Here is an 18,990-nt window from a genome sequence, read left to right on the forward strand (position 1 = left end):
GGTAATAACTTATTTAGAAGAGGTACTTACTCGTAGAATATGCTTATTTCGGACACAGCCCTCGAGTGTGAGACTGATGTAAATAATGAAGGATATCCTGGTGAAACTGGATGTGAATGTGAGAGACAGAATTCCTTGGTTAATGGATTCAACCAATCATTCAGTGTGTCTTTATTTGGCACAGGGGTGTCCAAACTCGGTCCCGGTCGGAGTTTAGCTCCAGCTTGCCACAGTGGTCCACCAGGAGCAGGATTGGAGACCCCTGATTTAGCAGGATAAATATTAACTCTGGAAATGAGAGGATGATGATTAAAGGTGCTCTAAGCGATGTTGGGTGACGTCACTTCTTGTTGACATTCAAAGTATTGTCAAACAAAACGGAGGCTAGCTTGACCCTCCCTCCTCCTCCTCCCCTCCCCTCCCCTTCCGTGCTTCCTGAAACAGTCATGAACCATTTAAAAAAAAAACTGGATTTGCCCACCTGTCCATCAAAAACAGAGCCTCCTGAATGTCGGATTGGAAGCCCTTCTGCCGGCGGAGTTCTCGCCATCTTTTGAACGCTTTTCCGATGTAAATTCGGGACTTTGCGTTCCTTCTCCTTTTCCCTATTCTTTGTTATTTGTTCATCGGAACGTCGTCTCTTTGGTCGTGTGTCGGCAATATCACAAAGAATATAATTAGAATAATATACAATATATATAGGACATCTCTCCTCTAGCTAACTTCCCTCTTCATGCTTCTCCACTCCCCACACCCCCCTTCATGTGCACACGCACTAACCCCCTAACCCCCTAATCCCCACCCCCACCCCCACCCCCAAATCATTCTTGTCGGTTATTGGCTGGAACACTGTTTGTTGTGTTTCGTGGTCCAGGCTGGGCCAGTTTGTTTTTCTTGCCGTTTATGGAGCCTGGGCTGTCTACAGAGACCGTGTTTTTTTAAAGTGTGTTCAGGGGACAGGCAGCTAGCGGATAGTGAGGAGATCTTTGCTGTATGTGACAAAAAATGTTTTGGCCTAAAAAACATGTGACATCGCTTAGAGCACCTTTAAGAAACTTTTTACCCTTTAGACATGTTAATAGTTGCATTAAATATTGTCAGATAAAAGTCAACACATTTTCAGCCCAGCTGATTTTGACGCTGAACACTGGAGCACGTGTTGAGCGAAACTGAGAGAAAAACTAATGAACTGCAAAACTTTCCCTGTTCCTTCCCTTCTCCATTTGCACTCACTATCCCAGGTTAACAGTTCAGGCTCAAATGATGTGTTGTGTGAGATTTACCAGTTATCTCTCCTTCTCTCTATCCACTGTGTCCGATTTCACGACCCCGTTTTATCATGATCTGATACAGGTTGAATCATATTTCTGCTGAGAGAAGTCGTAGGTAATGTTTCTTATCTCTCTGATTAAATGGTGGCCCCACAAAGTATAGGCACTTAGAAATGGATTTCATTGCATTAGCGGATGAATGAAGTCTGTTTTCCTCAAGTTCACACAGGTGTAGTTCATCATAATCACATTAAAATAATATAGACACCACATGATCCTCTAATATTCGACAAGACATGTAATGAGGAGGGTTGAGGAAAGACCTGGCAACCTACCCCGGAAAAATCATCGGCAAGAAAATTTAATAACGCCATATGCGAGAGACTGTCCATGAATTTTCTTGGCAATGATTTTTACAGGGATAGGTCCATAGAATCACCAAATGTCGGATTCGACAAAAATGGACAATGAATGAATATATATATATATATATATATATATATATATATATATATATATATATATATATATATATATATATATATATATATACATACATACATGTACACAGACACACAAGTGATTACACGTAAGATGGATTACGTAGTCAGATTCCCAAAATTAAAAACGAAAAGAAGAATTAGGCAGAATCAATCAACTTTGTGATTATTCATTCATTTTTCCTAATTCTTCTTTTATAATGTGTTAAATATTTTTTCTAAGTAAGTATATTGCTTATATATTTTTATATTTAAAATCTTTATTTTATTTGAATTTTTTTAAGATTTAAATAATTATTAGCTTTTCATCTATTTACAAACCACCAGTTTTGGGAAACCCTTGTGTTATGGAATGTAGTCACTTAATGTTGTTGATAATAAAGAATGGAACCAATTTTCTTTCACTTTGTATTTGTATATCAATAGGGTAGGGGAGACCGGGAACAGTTGCAACACTTTTTGCATTTCCCTCAGTTACTCAGAGACTATTTAGACTAGACCAACCAAATTTGCATATATTAAACTTGCATCTGTCTGCTAATTACCCATACCATTTAAAGATGATTACATATGACATATCGTTCACAGTATTTATTTGAATGGGAAAAGCCAGATGTTGCAACTGACCCCGACCCAGGGGACAGTTGCAACACAACCCAGGTACGGTTGCAAAACTTTATTAAACATGCAATTTATAACTTGTTGCAACCGTCCCCAACCCTATCAGCCATGACAGAACATCATTTGCCTGCTAGACACACTGACTTTGACACAACCATGTCACTTAGAAGTCAACAAAACGATAATTCAAACTAAGTTTTGATTAATTCATACAAAATGGCAGGACAAAAATACATCTGTCAACAAATAAGTCTTCTGTCTTCTTGGTGGGGGGAGGGTCTAACTGTGCATGTGCAGTAAGTGTCATCACTCTAGCATGTTTCTGATTGGAGGAATAAAACTTGTTGCAACTGTCCCCGGTCTCCCCTACAAGAGTATCCTATTCAAATCAATGTGATAAATGATTTAGGTCAAAAGTAATCTAAAAGTAATTCAATAGTAGCCAGATTACATTATGTAAAATGTGTAATCTAACAGATTACCTTACGAACTGCATTTTTATCATGGAAATTGTATTCAGTAATAGACTACAATTTGTAAGTAATCTACCCAGCACTCACTAATTTTGATATTCAGACGAGATTGATAAAATGAGATTTTGTGGCATCTACTGTATGTTCAAGCCTTCTTGTAACAAACTTCTTTTTGCAAAATGTTTTGCTTGTGCTTTTTTTTTCTTCTTTAAAATAAATTCCACTTGGTTAGATATTTTGTTAATGTAGTTCAATGACTTTCAGACTTTTTCAAGTTTATCTAAAGTGTTCTTTTGGGGTGGGGGGGGACTCTGCATATAATTCATAACTTTATGTGTGAAAACACATTTTGTTTGTAATAAAATGCCTGCAGGCTGTTGAGTAATAGTTGGGTGATTTTCTGCTGAGCTTAAAACGCTTTGCCAAAGCTGGTGAAAAGTCGATATCTTAATTTCAGAGCATTATAAACAGAATAAATCATTTCCTCAGCGTGAGTTTATAAACTTGGCATACTTCCCACACTATAAAACATGAATCCAGCAACATAGCAGGAGGTATTTCCCATTGTAGAGAAATTATCGCATTTCCAGCAGACCCTGGTTTATCCATCATTATTCCTCCAGAGCGGAGCGCATGTTTCAAATCCTCAGGGGTTCTGACGAGTTCAACGTCGTCTGGTCTTACACAGCAGATAAAGACAGGAATGTGAGCTCTATATCAGCTCGGTGTGGACAGACGCTGCTTAACTGCATCAGCATTCTTGCAGCCGCTACAACAGTGTCCAGACCCCTGCTGAAGGACGGGGGAAATACTGAAGCCTATCACTGGTCAATTAGCACCAGTCTCCACGAGGAGCACAAATACATCACTGTTAAACTGGGGACTTTTCCAGGAGATCATCTGGGTGAGGCAGAAAATAAGTTGCTTTCCCGAGAAAGTGATGAGGTTTATCTGTGATGTTTAGTATTTTCAAGATGTTTACAAAAATGTAATTATTTTTTGTGGTCTCCATGGAGCATTAAGTCATCTTGTCAGCTGCACCATGGATTATGTATGTTAATGCATTGCAAGCCTTGTTGATGTTAGATAAATGCCAAAAAATGTAATATGGTTAAGAACACATGAGCATGTGTCCTTATTACCATAATAGTACATTAACGATATATACTCTTGGGAATGGTTTTTGGACTAGAAAAGGCTGAGATTATTACGAATCTGCGGCCTTTAATTATAACCCCGGACTCCTCAAGGGTCGCTTTAGTTTCCTGACACTGAACATGCCATCAGTCCAAGGCCTGTATGACTTACATAGAGGTTTTATGGGACAGCACTAAAGCAGCAGAAAATCAAATCCAGTTTACAATCTAAATTTTAGTTTTAAAGTTTTAAGATTTGAAACTCTAACCCCCGGTTTCACAGACAAGGCTCATAACTGAAAGCAACTTGCACTGACAAACCTTAAAATATGTCAGTGCCATTGTTTTGTCTCAAGAATAAATGCCCTAATTCAGGGGTGCCCAATCCTGCTCCTGCCGATCGACTGTCCTGCACAGTTCATCTCCAACCCTAATCAAACACACCTGAAGCAACCAATTAAGGTCTTCAGGATCACTTGAAAATTAAAGACAGGTGTGTTTGATTAGGGTTGGAGATGAACTGTGCAGGACAGTCGATCGGCAGGAGCAGGATTGGGCACCCCTGCCCTAATTGAACTAAATCCTAATCCCGACTTAATCTAAGCCCTGTCTGTGAAACCAGGCCTAAATGTTTGTTTTCTGTAGTGGTTATGTTGATCTCAGAATTTTTTTTTTTCTTCTGAACAAAAATTCCATAGATTTTGTTGTTGTAGTTGTTTGGTAAAACAAGGGAACACATTCAGGCAAGAGTCATCTACACTATATGGACAAATGGATTGGGACACCTGACCATTACACCAACAGTGACTGTTATGAGATCTCATTCTAAATATAGACATTAATATGCTATAAAAGCTTCCACTCTTCTGGGAAGGCTTCCACAAGATTTTGGAGTGTTTCTGTGGAAATTTTTGCCCATTCATCCAGTAGAGTATTTGTAAGGTCAGACGCTGATGTTGGTCGAGAAGACTTGGCTCGCAAACTACGTTCCAGTTCATCCCAAGGGTGTTTAATGGGGTTCGTGTCAGGGCTCTGTGCGGGCCAGTCAAGTTCTTCCACAGCAAACTCATCCAATCGTGTGTTTATGGACGTTGCTTTGAGCACTGGGGCACAGTCATGCTGGAATAAAAAAGGGCCTTCCCTAAACTGTTCCCACACAGATGAGAGCATAGCATTGCCTTGGAATGTTGAAGCATTATGATTTCCCTTCACTGGAAGTAAGGGCCTAGCCCAACCCCTGAAAAACAGCCCCACGTCAGTATCCCTCCTCCACCAAACTTTACAGTTGGCACAATGCAGTCAGTCAGGTAATGTTCTCCTGCTAACCACCAAACCCTGACTCGCCCATCAGATTGACAGAAGTGTGTTCTGTGATTCGTCACTCCCCAGAACAGGTTTCCACCGCCGGCGTGTTAAACACACTCCATCCGACGCTTGGGATTGTACTTCGGGATGTGAGGCTCGCATGCAGCTGCTCGGCCATGGAAACCCATGAAGCTCCCGCCGCAGTTTTTATGCTGATATTAATGCTGATTCTGGTCAGAGAGTTGATGACTTTAAGCACCATGCGCCTCAGCACTCAGTGACACCGCTCTGTGACTATATCAGCTGCGTCCCGATTCAGAGGCTGCATCCTTCGAATGCCGATTACGTCTCAGCGGTGCGATGAAGGCTGTCCCAATTCGAAGGCTCCTTCAAATGTGGCCTTCAAATTCGTTTCCCATGCAAAAGGATATAACAGATGGATCCTTCACGGCCTTGCCTACCTCAGAATTAATTGTGTGCCAGTGACGACAGGAGAAATTGCTGAATTACACCTTTAAACGCAAGTATTGGGTTTCAGCTTACTCAAATATCTATGATACAAATGTAAAAATGAAGAGATCTTTAAAGCTGTTCAAATGTTGACATATCTTACTAAGATGCAATTATATGTAGTTTGTACTCTTTATTATGTACAGAAATGGACCATAGTGGACATATTTAGACAGTTTGTGAACCCTGTTTTGTTTTCAGACAGTTTAATATAACAGCAGCTGTCACAGTTGCTAAATGACAAGAACAGTCCTCCATACCGTCCTTTAACAACGCTCAGTCCAACCTTCGTGCCTTCAAAGAGCCTCTGGATTGGGAACAGCTATGGTCTTCCTCTGAGTTGCTGCTGTTCCTAAATGTGTCCACTTTCTAATAATACCACTTACAGTTGACCGAATATCTAGCAGGGGTGGAATTTCTCGAACTGACTTATTGCAAAGTTGGCATCCTAATACTGTACTAAGCCTGAATTCACTGAGCTATTCAGAACTACCCACTTTATTCACAAATATTTGTTAATGTAGACTGCATGGCTGTGGCAATCTGATGGAAACATCTGAATTCAATAATTAAGAGGTGTATCCCAATATTTTTTTGTCCATAAAGTGTATAATATAAAGATCTAAAAAGTTGCTCTCAGGACTGAGGTGTTTCTCGCCCAGTTGGGGGAAGTTTTCACATGCATTTTACATTTTATTTTATACAATTCATTAGGCTAATTATTAATTTAATACTTACCTTTTCCATTTTGGCTGTCCAGAACAATAACTTTGGAAGCGTTCAAAATGTTTTATACAGAAGTTATACTGAACAACAAGTCCACTCTGAGTATAATATTCTCTGGATTATAAATTGTGACAACTTGCTTCAATCTCCCCCATATTTTAGAAACTCTGTTAGTGTCAAATGAATAAATGAGAAGATTATGAAACTAGAAGAACAACTGTGGACAGCAAGTTTTCACTGCCATCTACTGGTTCATGTAAGTAACATCAACCTGTGGCTCAAAAATGCCTCTACTGGTTTAAAGTCCCCATGATATAAAAATTGAACTTTTATTGGCTTTTAGTATGAATATGTTAGCCTTATTGTTATAAGCTAGTGTACTCCAAAACAATGACAAAATTTCCATTTAGAAGATATAAGCGTTCAAAACTTAGTCTCTCACTTCCACCAATAAGGATCAATGATTTTGATGACATCATGCTTTCAGCTTCTCATCAGATTTTCTGTCCAATCAAATACTCTCTAGAATCTGAAGCTCCACCCCCTACAATATAAATGTAAACGCTGAATCTGCGGCTAAAATCAGTCATTTGTTTACACATTTACTTCTTTCTACATGGTGAATGGCACATACTGCACTATATAGGGAATAGGGAACGATTCAGACAGTGTAAATATGCTTTCCATTGGGGTGAATGAAGTCTGGTTTCACGTTAGTGTCACGCAAACCTCCACAGCTCGGGTCCAGAGACACGACAGTAAGAGCGGATGCAGACCAGAAAACGTATCGGACCCATTTGAATTCTGCACATGCTATATTTTAAAGCGATATAGAGGAGATTAGGAGGAGAAATGGTTCGAGATTAGGAGGAAACTGCGGCTTTACCGAGCTCAACGGCTCTGGCCGAGCTGTGATTTAAGCGAAAAGCTATTGGCTATTTTTCAAAAGGGGAGGAGCTGCTCGATATGACCCGCCCTGTCTGAAGACCCTTTTCACATTTCCGGGTTTCTCAGAACCGGAAGTCGTCATAGTCGGATAAAATGATATAGCGGTGAATGAGAGAATACATTAAACATATCTTTTGTGTTCCCATTTGCTCAGATAGCAAAAGAAAAACTCAACAACAGTGTTTTCACAACTTTCAAACAGAGGAAAAAAAATAGAGAGAGATTGATAACGTCAGTCAGAAGAGAGAAAGATGTCAACTTTACTGTTACTCCAGCGATAACCAGTTATTTTTTGTAATTTGATGCAAATATAATAAAATACTAAGTATAGTGTTATAATAGCCTCCTTTTTTAAAATGAAAATATAAAAAGGTTTGCAAGATTTATGATGCCGCTGACTGTTAAAACGCATCAACAGCCTGTGAAAAGGTTTCAAGGCACTTCAGTGGGCCTTTAAGGGCCACAAAATCTGTCATTTTCAAAACACTATATGAGGATATTTAATAAAATCTAAAACGATTAAGTATCTTCAGAAAATTTTAGTTGCGCAGCTGTCAATGACGGGAGAGACATTTTAAATTCTTCATTGTGTTTTGAAGATGAAGTCTTACAGGCTTGGAATGAGGGTGAGTAGCTAAATTGATGATTATTTTTGTATTTATTTTTTAATTTTTGGGTCAACTTATTCTTTAATTCCTCATGAATAGATTTGAAAAGTATTTCATTGTTGCTTATGAATATGAAATTTGGCCAACAGAATAAAAGTTTAATATTTCCTTTGTTTTCGTAAAATATAATAATCTCACAGCACGAATAGGCTACATATTTCCCAAAGTTAAAATCAAAATATGAAATATAAATATGTTTATCAAAATTGTCGTCATAATTACATACATTAGCCTACAAACATCATGAATACCAGCATGTTCAGCAACCGAGGCACTGGCAGCATAGCACTCAACCTCATTAGCAGCAATAGTGAAGCCAGCCCAGGTTTGCGTGGGAATATATTAGGAATTCTACTATGGCGAGGCCAAATATTCATAGACAAGTTACCAAAGAATCAAACGTGACGCCTAACCATGCATAAATGAGTCACACGTCTGCCTTTCGTAAAACCAGGTAGGCGTCCTGAGGGAACGTCATGAAACTTAATAAATATTCATGAGCAAAGCCCTCGTCATAGTAGGTCTGGTGAAATCGGTGTTTGTTCTCTTCTACTCTCTGACTCCAGGTACGACGATCGATTAGTCGGGTCTGAGCAGGTGTTTTTCCAACTCACCAGTTTGTGTGTGTGTTGTAAACAGAAATTCATTTCCTGGAACACAACAAAATGGCATTTCGTCCAAACCATAAATGCCTTTAGGTGCTCTCTGGGAATTAATAAAAGTTGAACGCTAAGCTTTGGAGATATACACTAATATTGAAAGGTAAGTCATCTGATAGCGTACTTCACTTTCTTTCGATTTTGACTACCAAAGCTGAGGTCCATTTTTCCTACTAAAATATAATTTGTCTTAGTGAAATTAAAACTAACACCGGAAAGAAGAGCTGAAACTAGTGAAGCAATTGTGACTGATTTGTTTACTATAATTTCAACCTCTGAAAGAACATAAAATGGGTCTAAAATTCAGTCTGTCTGTCGTTCCTTGTCTTTGAGAAGCCTGATTTTTTTTTGTCCTTTCCCCCGCAGTTGACTAGAAATGCTCATATTTATCCTCCTACTGTGTAATTTCACTTTATGTGGACACTGTGCTTGTACGAGAAAAACCCTTCAAGTACAAGCAGGTCAAGACAGTGAAGGTGGGCAATGCTTTTTCTTTTTTTCAAACACTGATAAAAGCACATGCTCTAATTAAAATGCCATCATGATCTGGTGTCATAAGTGCATGTTTATGAATTTTATAATCAGGTAATGATTGTTTGTTTATGTTCATATCATTATGTTTCTATCAAATTATGTTGTCTAAGTCATCTCCATCTCTGTTTCAAGCTATACAGTGATATAATATTACTAATGGTTATTTGTGGATTATATATTTTTAGTCACATGTGGCATTTTATTTGTGGCGTGTAGTGTTTGTTGTGGACCAGGAGGCCAACACTTTTTTGGGACGCCACCTGTTGTACAACCGCTTCGACTTTGAGATCTTCACCCCTGGTAATCTGGAACGGGAGTGTTACGAGGAGATATGCAACTATGAGGAGGCTCGGGAAGTCTTTGAGAATATCCCTGATACAGTTGAGTAATCCCTTAATTATTGTTATTGACTAATGAATCAACATTTAATTCATTACACAGCCTACGACAACCACTCCCAGTTAAAAGACATCGTCATATGTACTTGCCCATGGGTTGGATTTGGGCAGATAAGTCTTATTTTTATGCAGTACAAATGAAAATATGATACCAAAGTGTGTTTGGAGCGACACACTCCTTGCACTTCCAGCATCTGATGATCAGTTCTAAATATGTCTGCATTAACAAACACCTATTTGTTGATTTCATGCTGGACATTAATTCGCATTTAATATCTGTTTTGACAGAATGCCTTTTGGAAAGGTTATACCGAGGGTAAGTTTTTGACGCACATACAGCTGAATAATTTGCCCTCCACAGAAACTGCAAGAAAAAACACTGAAATCTTCTCATTCAGATGTTTATCTACTGAAAGAAACTTGTTCATCCAGAGTTGTTAGCATACTATTTTAATATTCCCAGTTTGCTAAAGTTCCACTTTTTTTTAAACAGCTTCTGGATTGTGTCCTTGTGTTTGTCTGAAAAAAAGAAAGAAAATGCTGTCATTTTTCCATATATGTGGAATCCTTTCCTTGTACACTACCGGTCAAAAGTTTGGAATAACTAAGATTTTTTTTTTAGGCCTGGTTTCACAGACAGGGCTCAGATTAAGCCAGGATTAGGTACCTTTAATTTAGGTATCTTTTATAAACATGCCTTAGAAATAAACATTACAGGTGTGCATCTTGGGACAAAACAATAGCAGTGGCATATTTTAAGATTTCAGTGCAAGTTGCTTTCAGTTAAAACAGCTCAAACATGCATTTTAGTCTGGGACTAAACTTAAGCCTTGTCTGTGAAACCAGGGCTTAATGTTGTTGAAAGAAGTCTCACCACAGCTGCACAATATATATATATATATATTATTCATCATGACTCCAGTCTTCGGTGTCACATGATCCTTCAGAAATCATTCTAATATGCTGATTTAGCACTCAAGAAAGATTTCTTATTATTATCGTTGTTGAAAACATTAATATTATTGTGGAAACCATGATATGCCAATCAGGGGAAAAATCAAAACAAAAATGATACTTTTATTCAGCAAGGATGCATTAAATTAATCAAAAGTAACAGTAAAGACATTTATAATGTTAAAAAGATTTCTTTTTCAAATACACTGAACAAAATTATAAATGCAACACTTTTGTTTTTGCCCCCATTTTTCATGAGGTGAACTCAAAGATCTAAGACTTTTTCTATGTAGACAAAAGGCCTATTTCTCTCAAATATTGTTCACAAATCTGTCTAAATCTGTGTTAGTGAGCACTTCTCCTTTGCCGAGATAATCCCTCCACCTCACAGGTGTGGCATTTCAGGATGCTGATGAGACAGTATGATTATTGCACAGGTGTGCCTTAGGCTGGCCACAATAAAAGGCCACTCTAAAATGTGCAGTTTTACTGTATTGGGGGGGTCCGGAGTGGTCCGAAAACCAGTCAGTATCTGGTGTGACCACTATTTGTCTCACGCAGTGCAACACATCTCCTTCGCATAGAGTTGATCAGGTTGTTGATTGTGGCCTGTTGAATGTTGGTCCACTCCTCTTCAATGGCTGTGCGAAGTTGCTGGATATTGGCAGGACCTGGAACACGCTGTCGTATACGCCGATCCAGAGCATCCCAAACATGCTCAATGGGTGACATGTCCGGTGAGTATGCTGGCCATGCAAGAACTGGGATGTTTTCAGCTTCCAGGAATTGTGTACAGATCCTTGCAACATGAGGCCGTGCGTTATCATGCTGCAACATGAGGTGATGGTCGTGGATGAATGGCACAACAATGGGCCTCAGGATCTCGTCACGGTATCTCTGTGCATTCAAAATGCCATCAATAAAATGCACCTGTGTTAGTTGTCCATAACATACGCCTGCCCATACCATAACCCCACCATGGGCCACTCGATCCACAACGTTGACATCAGCACACCACTCACCCACACGACGCCATACACGCTGTCTGCCATCTGCCCTGTACAGTGAAAACCGGGATTCATCTGTGAAGGGAACACCTCTCCAAAGTGCCAGACGCCATCGAATGTGAGCATTTGCTCACTCAAGTCGAACTTCAGTCAGGTCGAGACCCCGATGAGGACGTCGAGCACGCAGATGAGCTTCCCTGAGACGGTTTCTGACAGTTTGTGCAGAAATTCTTTGGTTATGCATATTGGCCCCCCGGACCCCCCCAATACAGTAAAACTGCACATTTTAGAGTGGCCTTTTATTGTGGCTAGCCTAAAGCACACCTGTGCAATAATCATACTAATCAGCATCTTGAAATGCCACACCTGTGAGGTGGAGGGATTATCTTGGCAACGGAGAAGTGCTCACTAACACAGATTTAGACAGATTTGTGAACAATATTTGAGAGAAATAGGCCTTTTGTGTACATAGAAAAAGTCTTAGATCTTTGAGTTCAGCTCATGAAAAAGGGGCAAAAACAAAAGTGTTGCGTTTATAATTTTGTTCAGTGTAAATGCAAATGCTTGTATCACAGTTTCGACAAAAATAGTAAGCAGTTTTGAACATTTAATATCAATATTTGGTCACCAATAATTACTGATGAGAATAATTGAGCAGCAAATCAGCATATTAGAATGATTTCTGAAGGATCATGTGACACTGAAGACGAGTAATGATGCTGAAAATTCAGCATTGCATCACAGGAATAAATTACATTTTAAAAACAATTGGAAACGGTTATTTTAAATTGTAATAATATTTCACAATATTACTGTTTTACTGTATTTTTGATCAAATAATACATATCCTTTTATTTTTTTATATTGACCGGTTGTGTATGTACTTATTATTTCTGTAGTATTATATTTCAAAGAATGAACGTACAAAGCACTGTCAGATATTCATCATCAAATAATAATAATAATGATTTATATTTTTTTATTTATTTGTTTTCTTTTATTTTTAGATTTGATAACTTTTGGGCTTATTTCCACCTGTACTCACAGATAAAGGTGAATCCCAATCAAAAGTTGATGTAACAGCGCTGCTGGTGGGCATTATCTCCGCTGGAGTCTTTATTATAATAGTTGGCCTTGTTATCTGGTACTTCTGCCAGGGGAGGAATAAAGACCATGGCTTCCGAGGGTAAGGCTTTAAAATAACAAGTGTGAACAACATTCTGTATGTTTGAGACAATTATCCTAAGAGTTGGTGTCTGAAGAGACTGAGAACAATGCTTTGCCTTTTAATTTCAGCTCCTTCAGACGTCGATCCAACCGAAGCAATGCCTCCGTGATAATCCGGAGACTGGAGGAGGTTTCTCTGCATCCTATTCCTCACACAGACTCCGATGGGACCCCAGGTGCTCCTGGATTACCTTCTTATGAACAGGCCATCGCCATCACTGGACCACATGATGCCCCACCTCCACCATACCCTGGGTACAGACATACAATTTCATTTCATGTGTTTCCTTATGTAACCTCTGTGTCATTTTTATAACACCTCTATTATGTCATTTAGTTATTTATTACCGACCATTTAACTTTTCTTAAACAATGTCAAAAACAATTTACAGTACACTAATTGCCATACCGGCAAGCAACTCATGGTTAATTGTAATCACTGTTGGTTTTTAATTGCTTTCCAAAGAGAAAGTTGCTGCTTGTTTTGAAGTCTCTTCTACACCAGTGGTTCTCAATCTTTTTGATTCCAAGGCTTCCCATTTTCCACAGCAAGGCCCCATGGGTCATTCCGTGTCAACTCAACTCAATACATTTTTTCATTTGTTAATATTTTTTCTTAACATAAATAGTGATGAAAGTGAAAATATTAAATGCCATGGAAAAATATTTACTGAGTAATCCACTGTTTTGTCACCTACAATTTAAAGCCAAATTACAGGGGGGAGAAAATGTCTATTAGTAAATTCTGTTGTCTTTAACAATCCATGTGAAATTGTTTATCAATGCTGACAGTTCATAGGGAGAATGGGGAGAAGCACTTTTCTTTTCTTTTCTTTTTTCCCCCAAAGTTGGCATGCCTGTAACTCAAGGTTTTTTTTTTTTCTGGTTCTTAACAAACCTTTTCTTTTGGTGTCTTAATTTTTAAGGCTATATATGGTTCAATACCAGAGATATGGGGATCTCAACGTGGCTCTAGGAGTAAATTGTACATATTTTCAGTGGTCCAAAAAAATTCACTTTGGCAAACAGCTGATACTTTTTTTTTTTTTAAGAGGAATGTCTAAAGAACAAATAATGTTAAAAGTTAAAAAGTGCCTATGTGTATTCACATAAAAAGATTAATGTGCCTCAACTTTGCCATTTCAGTGTTTTTTTTTTTGTTCTTAAATATTGTTAAAATTAGTATGTTCAGTGCAGTTGTTTTGATAGAAGAAAAGAAGAAAACATTTCTAGTTTTTTTGTTCTTCAGACATTCCTCAAACAGTATCAGCTGGTTTTCGGCCATTGAAAATGGTAAAGTTCAACAATTTGCACATGGAGCCGCATTGAGATCTCTATCTCTGGGAATTAACCATATAGGGCCTTAAAACTGAACAAACCAATACTTTTTGAGTAACAAACTGGAAAAATAATATTTATGGCACTCAGACAGGGATGTTCTATACAATTATTTCGATAGAGGGAAACAAGATATATTTCTAGTTTTAACATTATTTGTTATTTAGACATTTCTCTTTAAAAGAAAAAAGTATCAACTGTATGCAAAGTGACCCACATTTGTTTTTTTACCACTGAATGTGTGTACAATTTAACAATTTACTTATAGAGCCACATCGAGATCCCAATATCTCTGGGAATTACTCATATAGGGCCTTACAAATGAGCATACTAAAAGAAAAGTTTGTTAAAAACCAAAATCTAAAAGGATGTTTAGATATATTTATTACATCTTGAGTTACAGGCATGCAAACTTGCTAAAGTCAACAGATTTTTACGAATAGGCCTACCCATCTACTGTATGTGTAAAAATAAAATCTCAGGTGAAAATGACATTCTGCCCCCCTCTATAGTGGATTAGTAAATATTCATCCATGGTATCTAATATTTTGGCTTTCATCACTGTTTGTCTTTCTTCAGAATTTTTTTTTTTAACAAAATCGAAAATTTTAGCTGGGGTTTTTTCCCCCAAAATTTGGTTGATTTGACACAGATTGACCCCTATAACTTTTCCAGGTTTTCATGATTTACTGGATAAGGATTAAGGTTACATTTAAACCAAAAAAAAAAAAAAAAAAAAAATTTGAAGAATGCTTTTTACACAAAATATCTACTCAAAGTATTGTAGAGCTTTGCATAACTAGAAAAAATTATATTCATTATAGATGTCCGTGGTGTTAAGAGATTGTATTACTTTACATAACTTTTCCAGGTCTAGAAATGTTAAAATTGAAACTCCTCATATATATCCAGGTTTTCCAAGACAAATCCTGGTTCCTCAAAGAAAAAAATCCAATCAGTAAATTCAAATAAGAATTATCTTGATTTTTAGTTGTTTTGGCTCATTTTAAATCATTTTATGTCATAATGTCAGAAGTTTGAGACCCACTGCTCTACACAAGAACGAAACAATTTTGCAATCTATTTTTTTATAGTGTACTTTCAGTTAAAATGGTCACAAATCTAACTCCGCACATCTAATATCTGTCCGCAGTTCCAGGCCAGGCAGCACCAGAAGATAACCATTCATCATTTGCCAAACTAAATCAGGATGGACTGGAAAGATAACTTTCAAAATCTAATCACTTGTTGTAAATTCTTTTTAATTGTGTTTATTTAAAACTATAACCATTGAAAACCAGTTTTGATATTAATTATTTTATTATAACAATAAAAAGTTGATTATGAAGGACATACAGATACAAGTATACATGTAATTTTATAATTTTGTTTAAGGTGTTATAGATTGTTATAGAGATCTAGTTGTGACTTACAATTAGTGTATTTACTGGATCAATATTTGGTCTACATTTGTGAGAAATAATTCTGTGATCAGCACACCAAAGACAAGATTACCTCCTCTAACGTTATGACACTCATGCCAGGCTGTGTTGTTTGCACTAAACCTTGAGCATAAAGATAAATCATTTCTGTTGCTTTCATCTTATTTAGTCATTCTAGTCGTTCTATTGGCAGATGTAGAGCATGCACACACCCAGCAAGGCTGAGTCATGTTTCACAACGCGACTGACAGACACTGCACAGTTACTCTAGAGAGGTTTCTGGAGGCTGAAGCGTCTCTTTTATGCATTTTACATGATAGGCTCTGGTGTTATCATCATAGGGATATTAATAGACTTTATAATAAAATTTCTGCTTTGACTATTTTTGTATCTTAGTGTTGTCTTGTTACATTTGGGTGCATGATGAAAACTGTTAGCATATTAATTACTATAGGTGATAGAAGTAACTTTTAGGTACAGTATTAATACATTTTCACACTCTGTTTGGAGATATCTAATATTGTATGCAGATGTTAGGCAGATTAGTGGGAAAGTGTTTGCTTGCTTGCAGTAAGCCTATTTAAGGGGTGTTTTACACAACACAGTTTTCAACTAAAAACGGAAAACTTTCTATGCGTTTTGGTCGTTCATTTACACGACAACTCCGTTTTGGGTGCCTGAAAACGCAAACTTTTGAAAATGGGTTTCAAAATGCAAGTTTTTGAAAACAATACCGTTATCGTCTCCATATAAACTACAAAAATGCACATTTGGGAAAACAGTGATGTCATGTGCATGCATGTGTCACATGAACATTTTGTTTATATCATTTTATATCATCTGCTTCATTCCTATTTGCCTGGGTTCTTATTGGGGTGAATTTCAATTAGTGTTTTTGCACCCTTGAAGGGCACTTCGGGAAGGGGATGCCATTTGTAGAGGCGTTTCAAACAAAGTGAACAATTGAATCCCTTCATGAAGGGAACATGCGATGGTCACTTTAAGGAAGTAATTTAATCATTCATGGTCATGTGACCCAGGGTGGCGAATCCTCACGATTCATTTTAAATTCAGATATGGCAGGAGAGTTGGAGTTTTGTTTTGTTGTGATATATAGACACATTTGTCATGCATTTCATATTTAGTTTCATAGGTAAAAAATGTTTTTAATGCTTAATTATAAAGTTAAAGGAGAACATTTTTTTGTAAATTTGGAGTGCTGTCAGTACAGAGAACAACGACAAAAATCGGTGTTGCCTACACCGTGTTATCCTCTTTTTAAAATTTGCACCCTGTTGACTTCAATGGGGCAAGTTTTAAACCTGCTTTTAGCCTCTTAACATCCTTGATGTGTCATTACAAGTGCACAGCCAATGTGAGTGATTCCTTCAGAGTGAACACGGTGAATCTGACTGCAGTAGATGTGAAAAATATTAATAAAAGTGATGTTAATTCAGCCAGTGCACATACCTGTATTTACTTCCTGTTTTCGGTCAAAGTCCACAGTAGTCGATTGTCGAGTTGAATTAACATCACTTTTATTCATATCTTGCACATCTACTGCAGTCAGATTCACCCGTGTTCACTCTGAAGGAATCACTCACATTTACACACTGTAAATTTTAGTTATTTTTAATTGCTTTTACTTTGTACACATTGTAACGTTAGCCTAATCTGATTATGCTGGGATAGCCGATTCCAAGGGTGACGTTTACCTCCTGACATCTGTCCTGTAGTTTTATTCATTTTAGACGTATTGTTTATTATTGTCATGGACGAAGTGATAACTGGAAGCCATGTTAATCTTGGAATAATACGGCCACCGTAGGAGTGAAAACGCCCTCGGAATTGAGAGGAACAGAAACTAATATTCACTGGGTAGTCATATACAATTTCACCGCTAGATGGGGGTAAAAATCACACAGTGTAGCTTTAACGTTATAGCTAAGTTTGGTTACGGTTTATTTTCTATTTATTTGTTAATAAAGTATATTGCATTTATCTTCTTTGTCATGTTGGCAACTACACCACCCCTTGCTACGCCTGACAGCGTGTTACGACTATAGGTGTGTATAGTGTTTCTTTACAAAGTGACATCGCCACCTACTGGCCTGGCAGTATAACACAGCATTTTTAGTCGTTCTCGCGGATCCATGTAAACGGGGATTGCTTTGACAACGTTGTCGTCTGTACAAACAGAATGTTTCATTTTGTTGTGATATATAGACACATTTGTCATGCATTTCATATTTAGTTTCATAGGTAAAAAAATGTGTACGTGAAACTTTTCAAAAAGGCTTTTATTTACATATGCATGAAATCTGAGAGCTTTCTGTCCCTCACAGCTACGCAACTACCACTTCGATGCTTCAAAAAGTTCATAAAGAGATCATAAAACTAATCCATATGAATTCAGTGTTTTGTCCAAATTTTCTGAAAAGACTCGATCGCTTGTTATGATGAACGGATTGAATTTAGGCTTTTATTCTCATATAAACATTGATCAGCGAACACAAACAGAAGCTCAACTGAACCTGCTTGACGCACGAGAACAAACCTCATTGGTTCTTGCTGAAGCTCAAAAGTACTGCGTAACACGAGAATGAACATTAACTTTGGACAAAACTGCTCAAATTATATGGATTAGTTTTACGAAATGAAAGAATTTACATTTTTGGGTGAATTATCCCTTTAAATCAGCCAAACTACTTGGCATTCTTCACAAACCACAGCTTGAAAACCACTGTACTAACACACCTCTCTGAACTTGAAGGAAACTGTCTAAGACTAAGACTAAGACAAACAACAAAAATCATTTGATATTTAAATGCAATGGCATTAAGACATCATTGGGGCCCACTGTGTGTGAATATAAACATTTAGCTAATGTTGAGGTACACAGTTATCTAAATATCCTCAGAAGAATAACAAAGTTAATATATGGGCCAAATGATAAAACGTAGCGTATAAGAACAATTGGGAACAGTAGGGAACGTCCTTTACAATTATATTGACAACTGCTCCTGATGACTTTAAGGTGTATGTAAAGTTATCGACAGGGAGAAGGTATAATAATTATGGACACACATATTAGGTGTCTTTTTACTACTTACATGAAAAAAACTTATGTACAATGTACTTGCGTTCATGTTGAATTGCGACACAGTTTGATATGGTTAGGACAGGTTTGATAGTTAGGTTTAAGGGTGGGTTAAGGTGTAAGGGAAGGGTCTACAGTGTAATTATAGATGTAATTACATAAATTAATTACAG

At 37.5% G+C, this 18,990-nt stretch overlaps 1 protein-coding gene across 1 annotated transcript; it reads left to right on the plus strand.

Moving 5' to 3' along the window:
• The first annotated feature begins 3,584 nt into the window (after positions 1–3,584).
• On the plus strand, positions 3,585–16,347 carry prrg4 (proline rich Gla (G-carboxyglutamic acid) 4 (transmembrane)). The gene is made up of 9 exons (XM_079873557.1): positions 3,585–3,769; positions 6,705–6,798; positions 8,725–8,920; positions 9,184–9,293; positions 9,568–9,731; positions 10,038–10,065; positions 12,758–12,896; positions 13,007–13,192; positions 15,429–16,347. The coding sequence occupies exons 4-9, from the start codon at positions 9,194–9,196 to the stop codon at positions 15,454–15,456; spliced, it is 645 nt and encodes a 214-aa protein (XP_079729683.1). The 5' UTR covers positions 3,585–3,769; positions 6,705–6,798; positions 8,725–8,920; positions 9,184–9,193; the 3' UTR covers positions 15,457–16,347.
• Positions 16,348–18,990: the final 2,643 nt, after the last annotated feature.

Source organism: Squalius cephalus, assembly GCF_949319135.1.
Source record: "Squalius cephalus genome assembly, chromosome: 6".
Lineage (NCBI taxonomy): Eukaryota > Metazoa > Chordata > Actinopteri > Cypriniformes > Leuciscidae > Squalius > Squalius cephalus.

Excerpts from the sequence above, each read along its gene's own strand:
- prrg4 (XM_079873557.1), top strand. The coding sequence starts at position 9,194 with ATGCTCATATTTATCCTCCTACTGTGTAATTTCACTTTATGTGGACAC. Across the intron at positions 10,066-12,757 it reads TTGGAAAGGTTATACCGAGG|ATAAAGGTGAATCCCAATCA; the intron begins GTAAGTTTTTGA and ends CTGTACTCACAG. Across the intron at positions 13,193-15,428 it reads CCACCTCCACCATACCCTGG|TTCCAGGCCAGGCAGCACCA; the intron begins GTACAGACATAC and ends ATCTGTCCGCAG.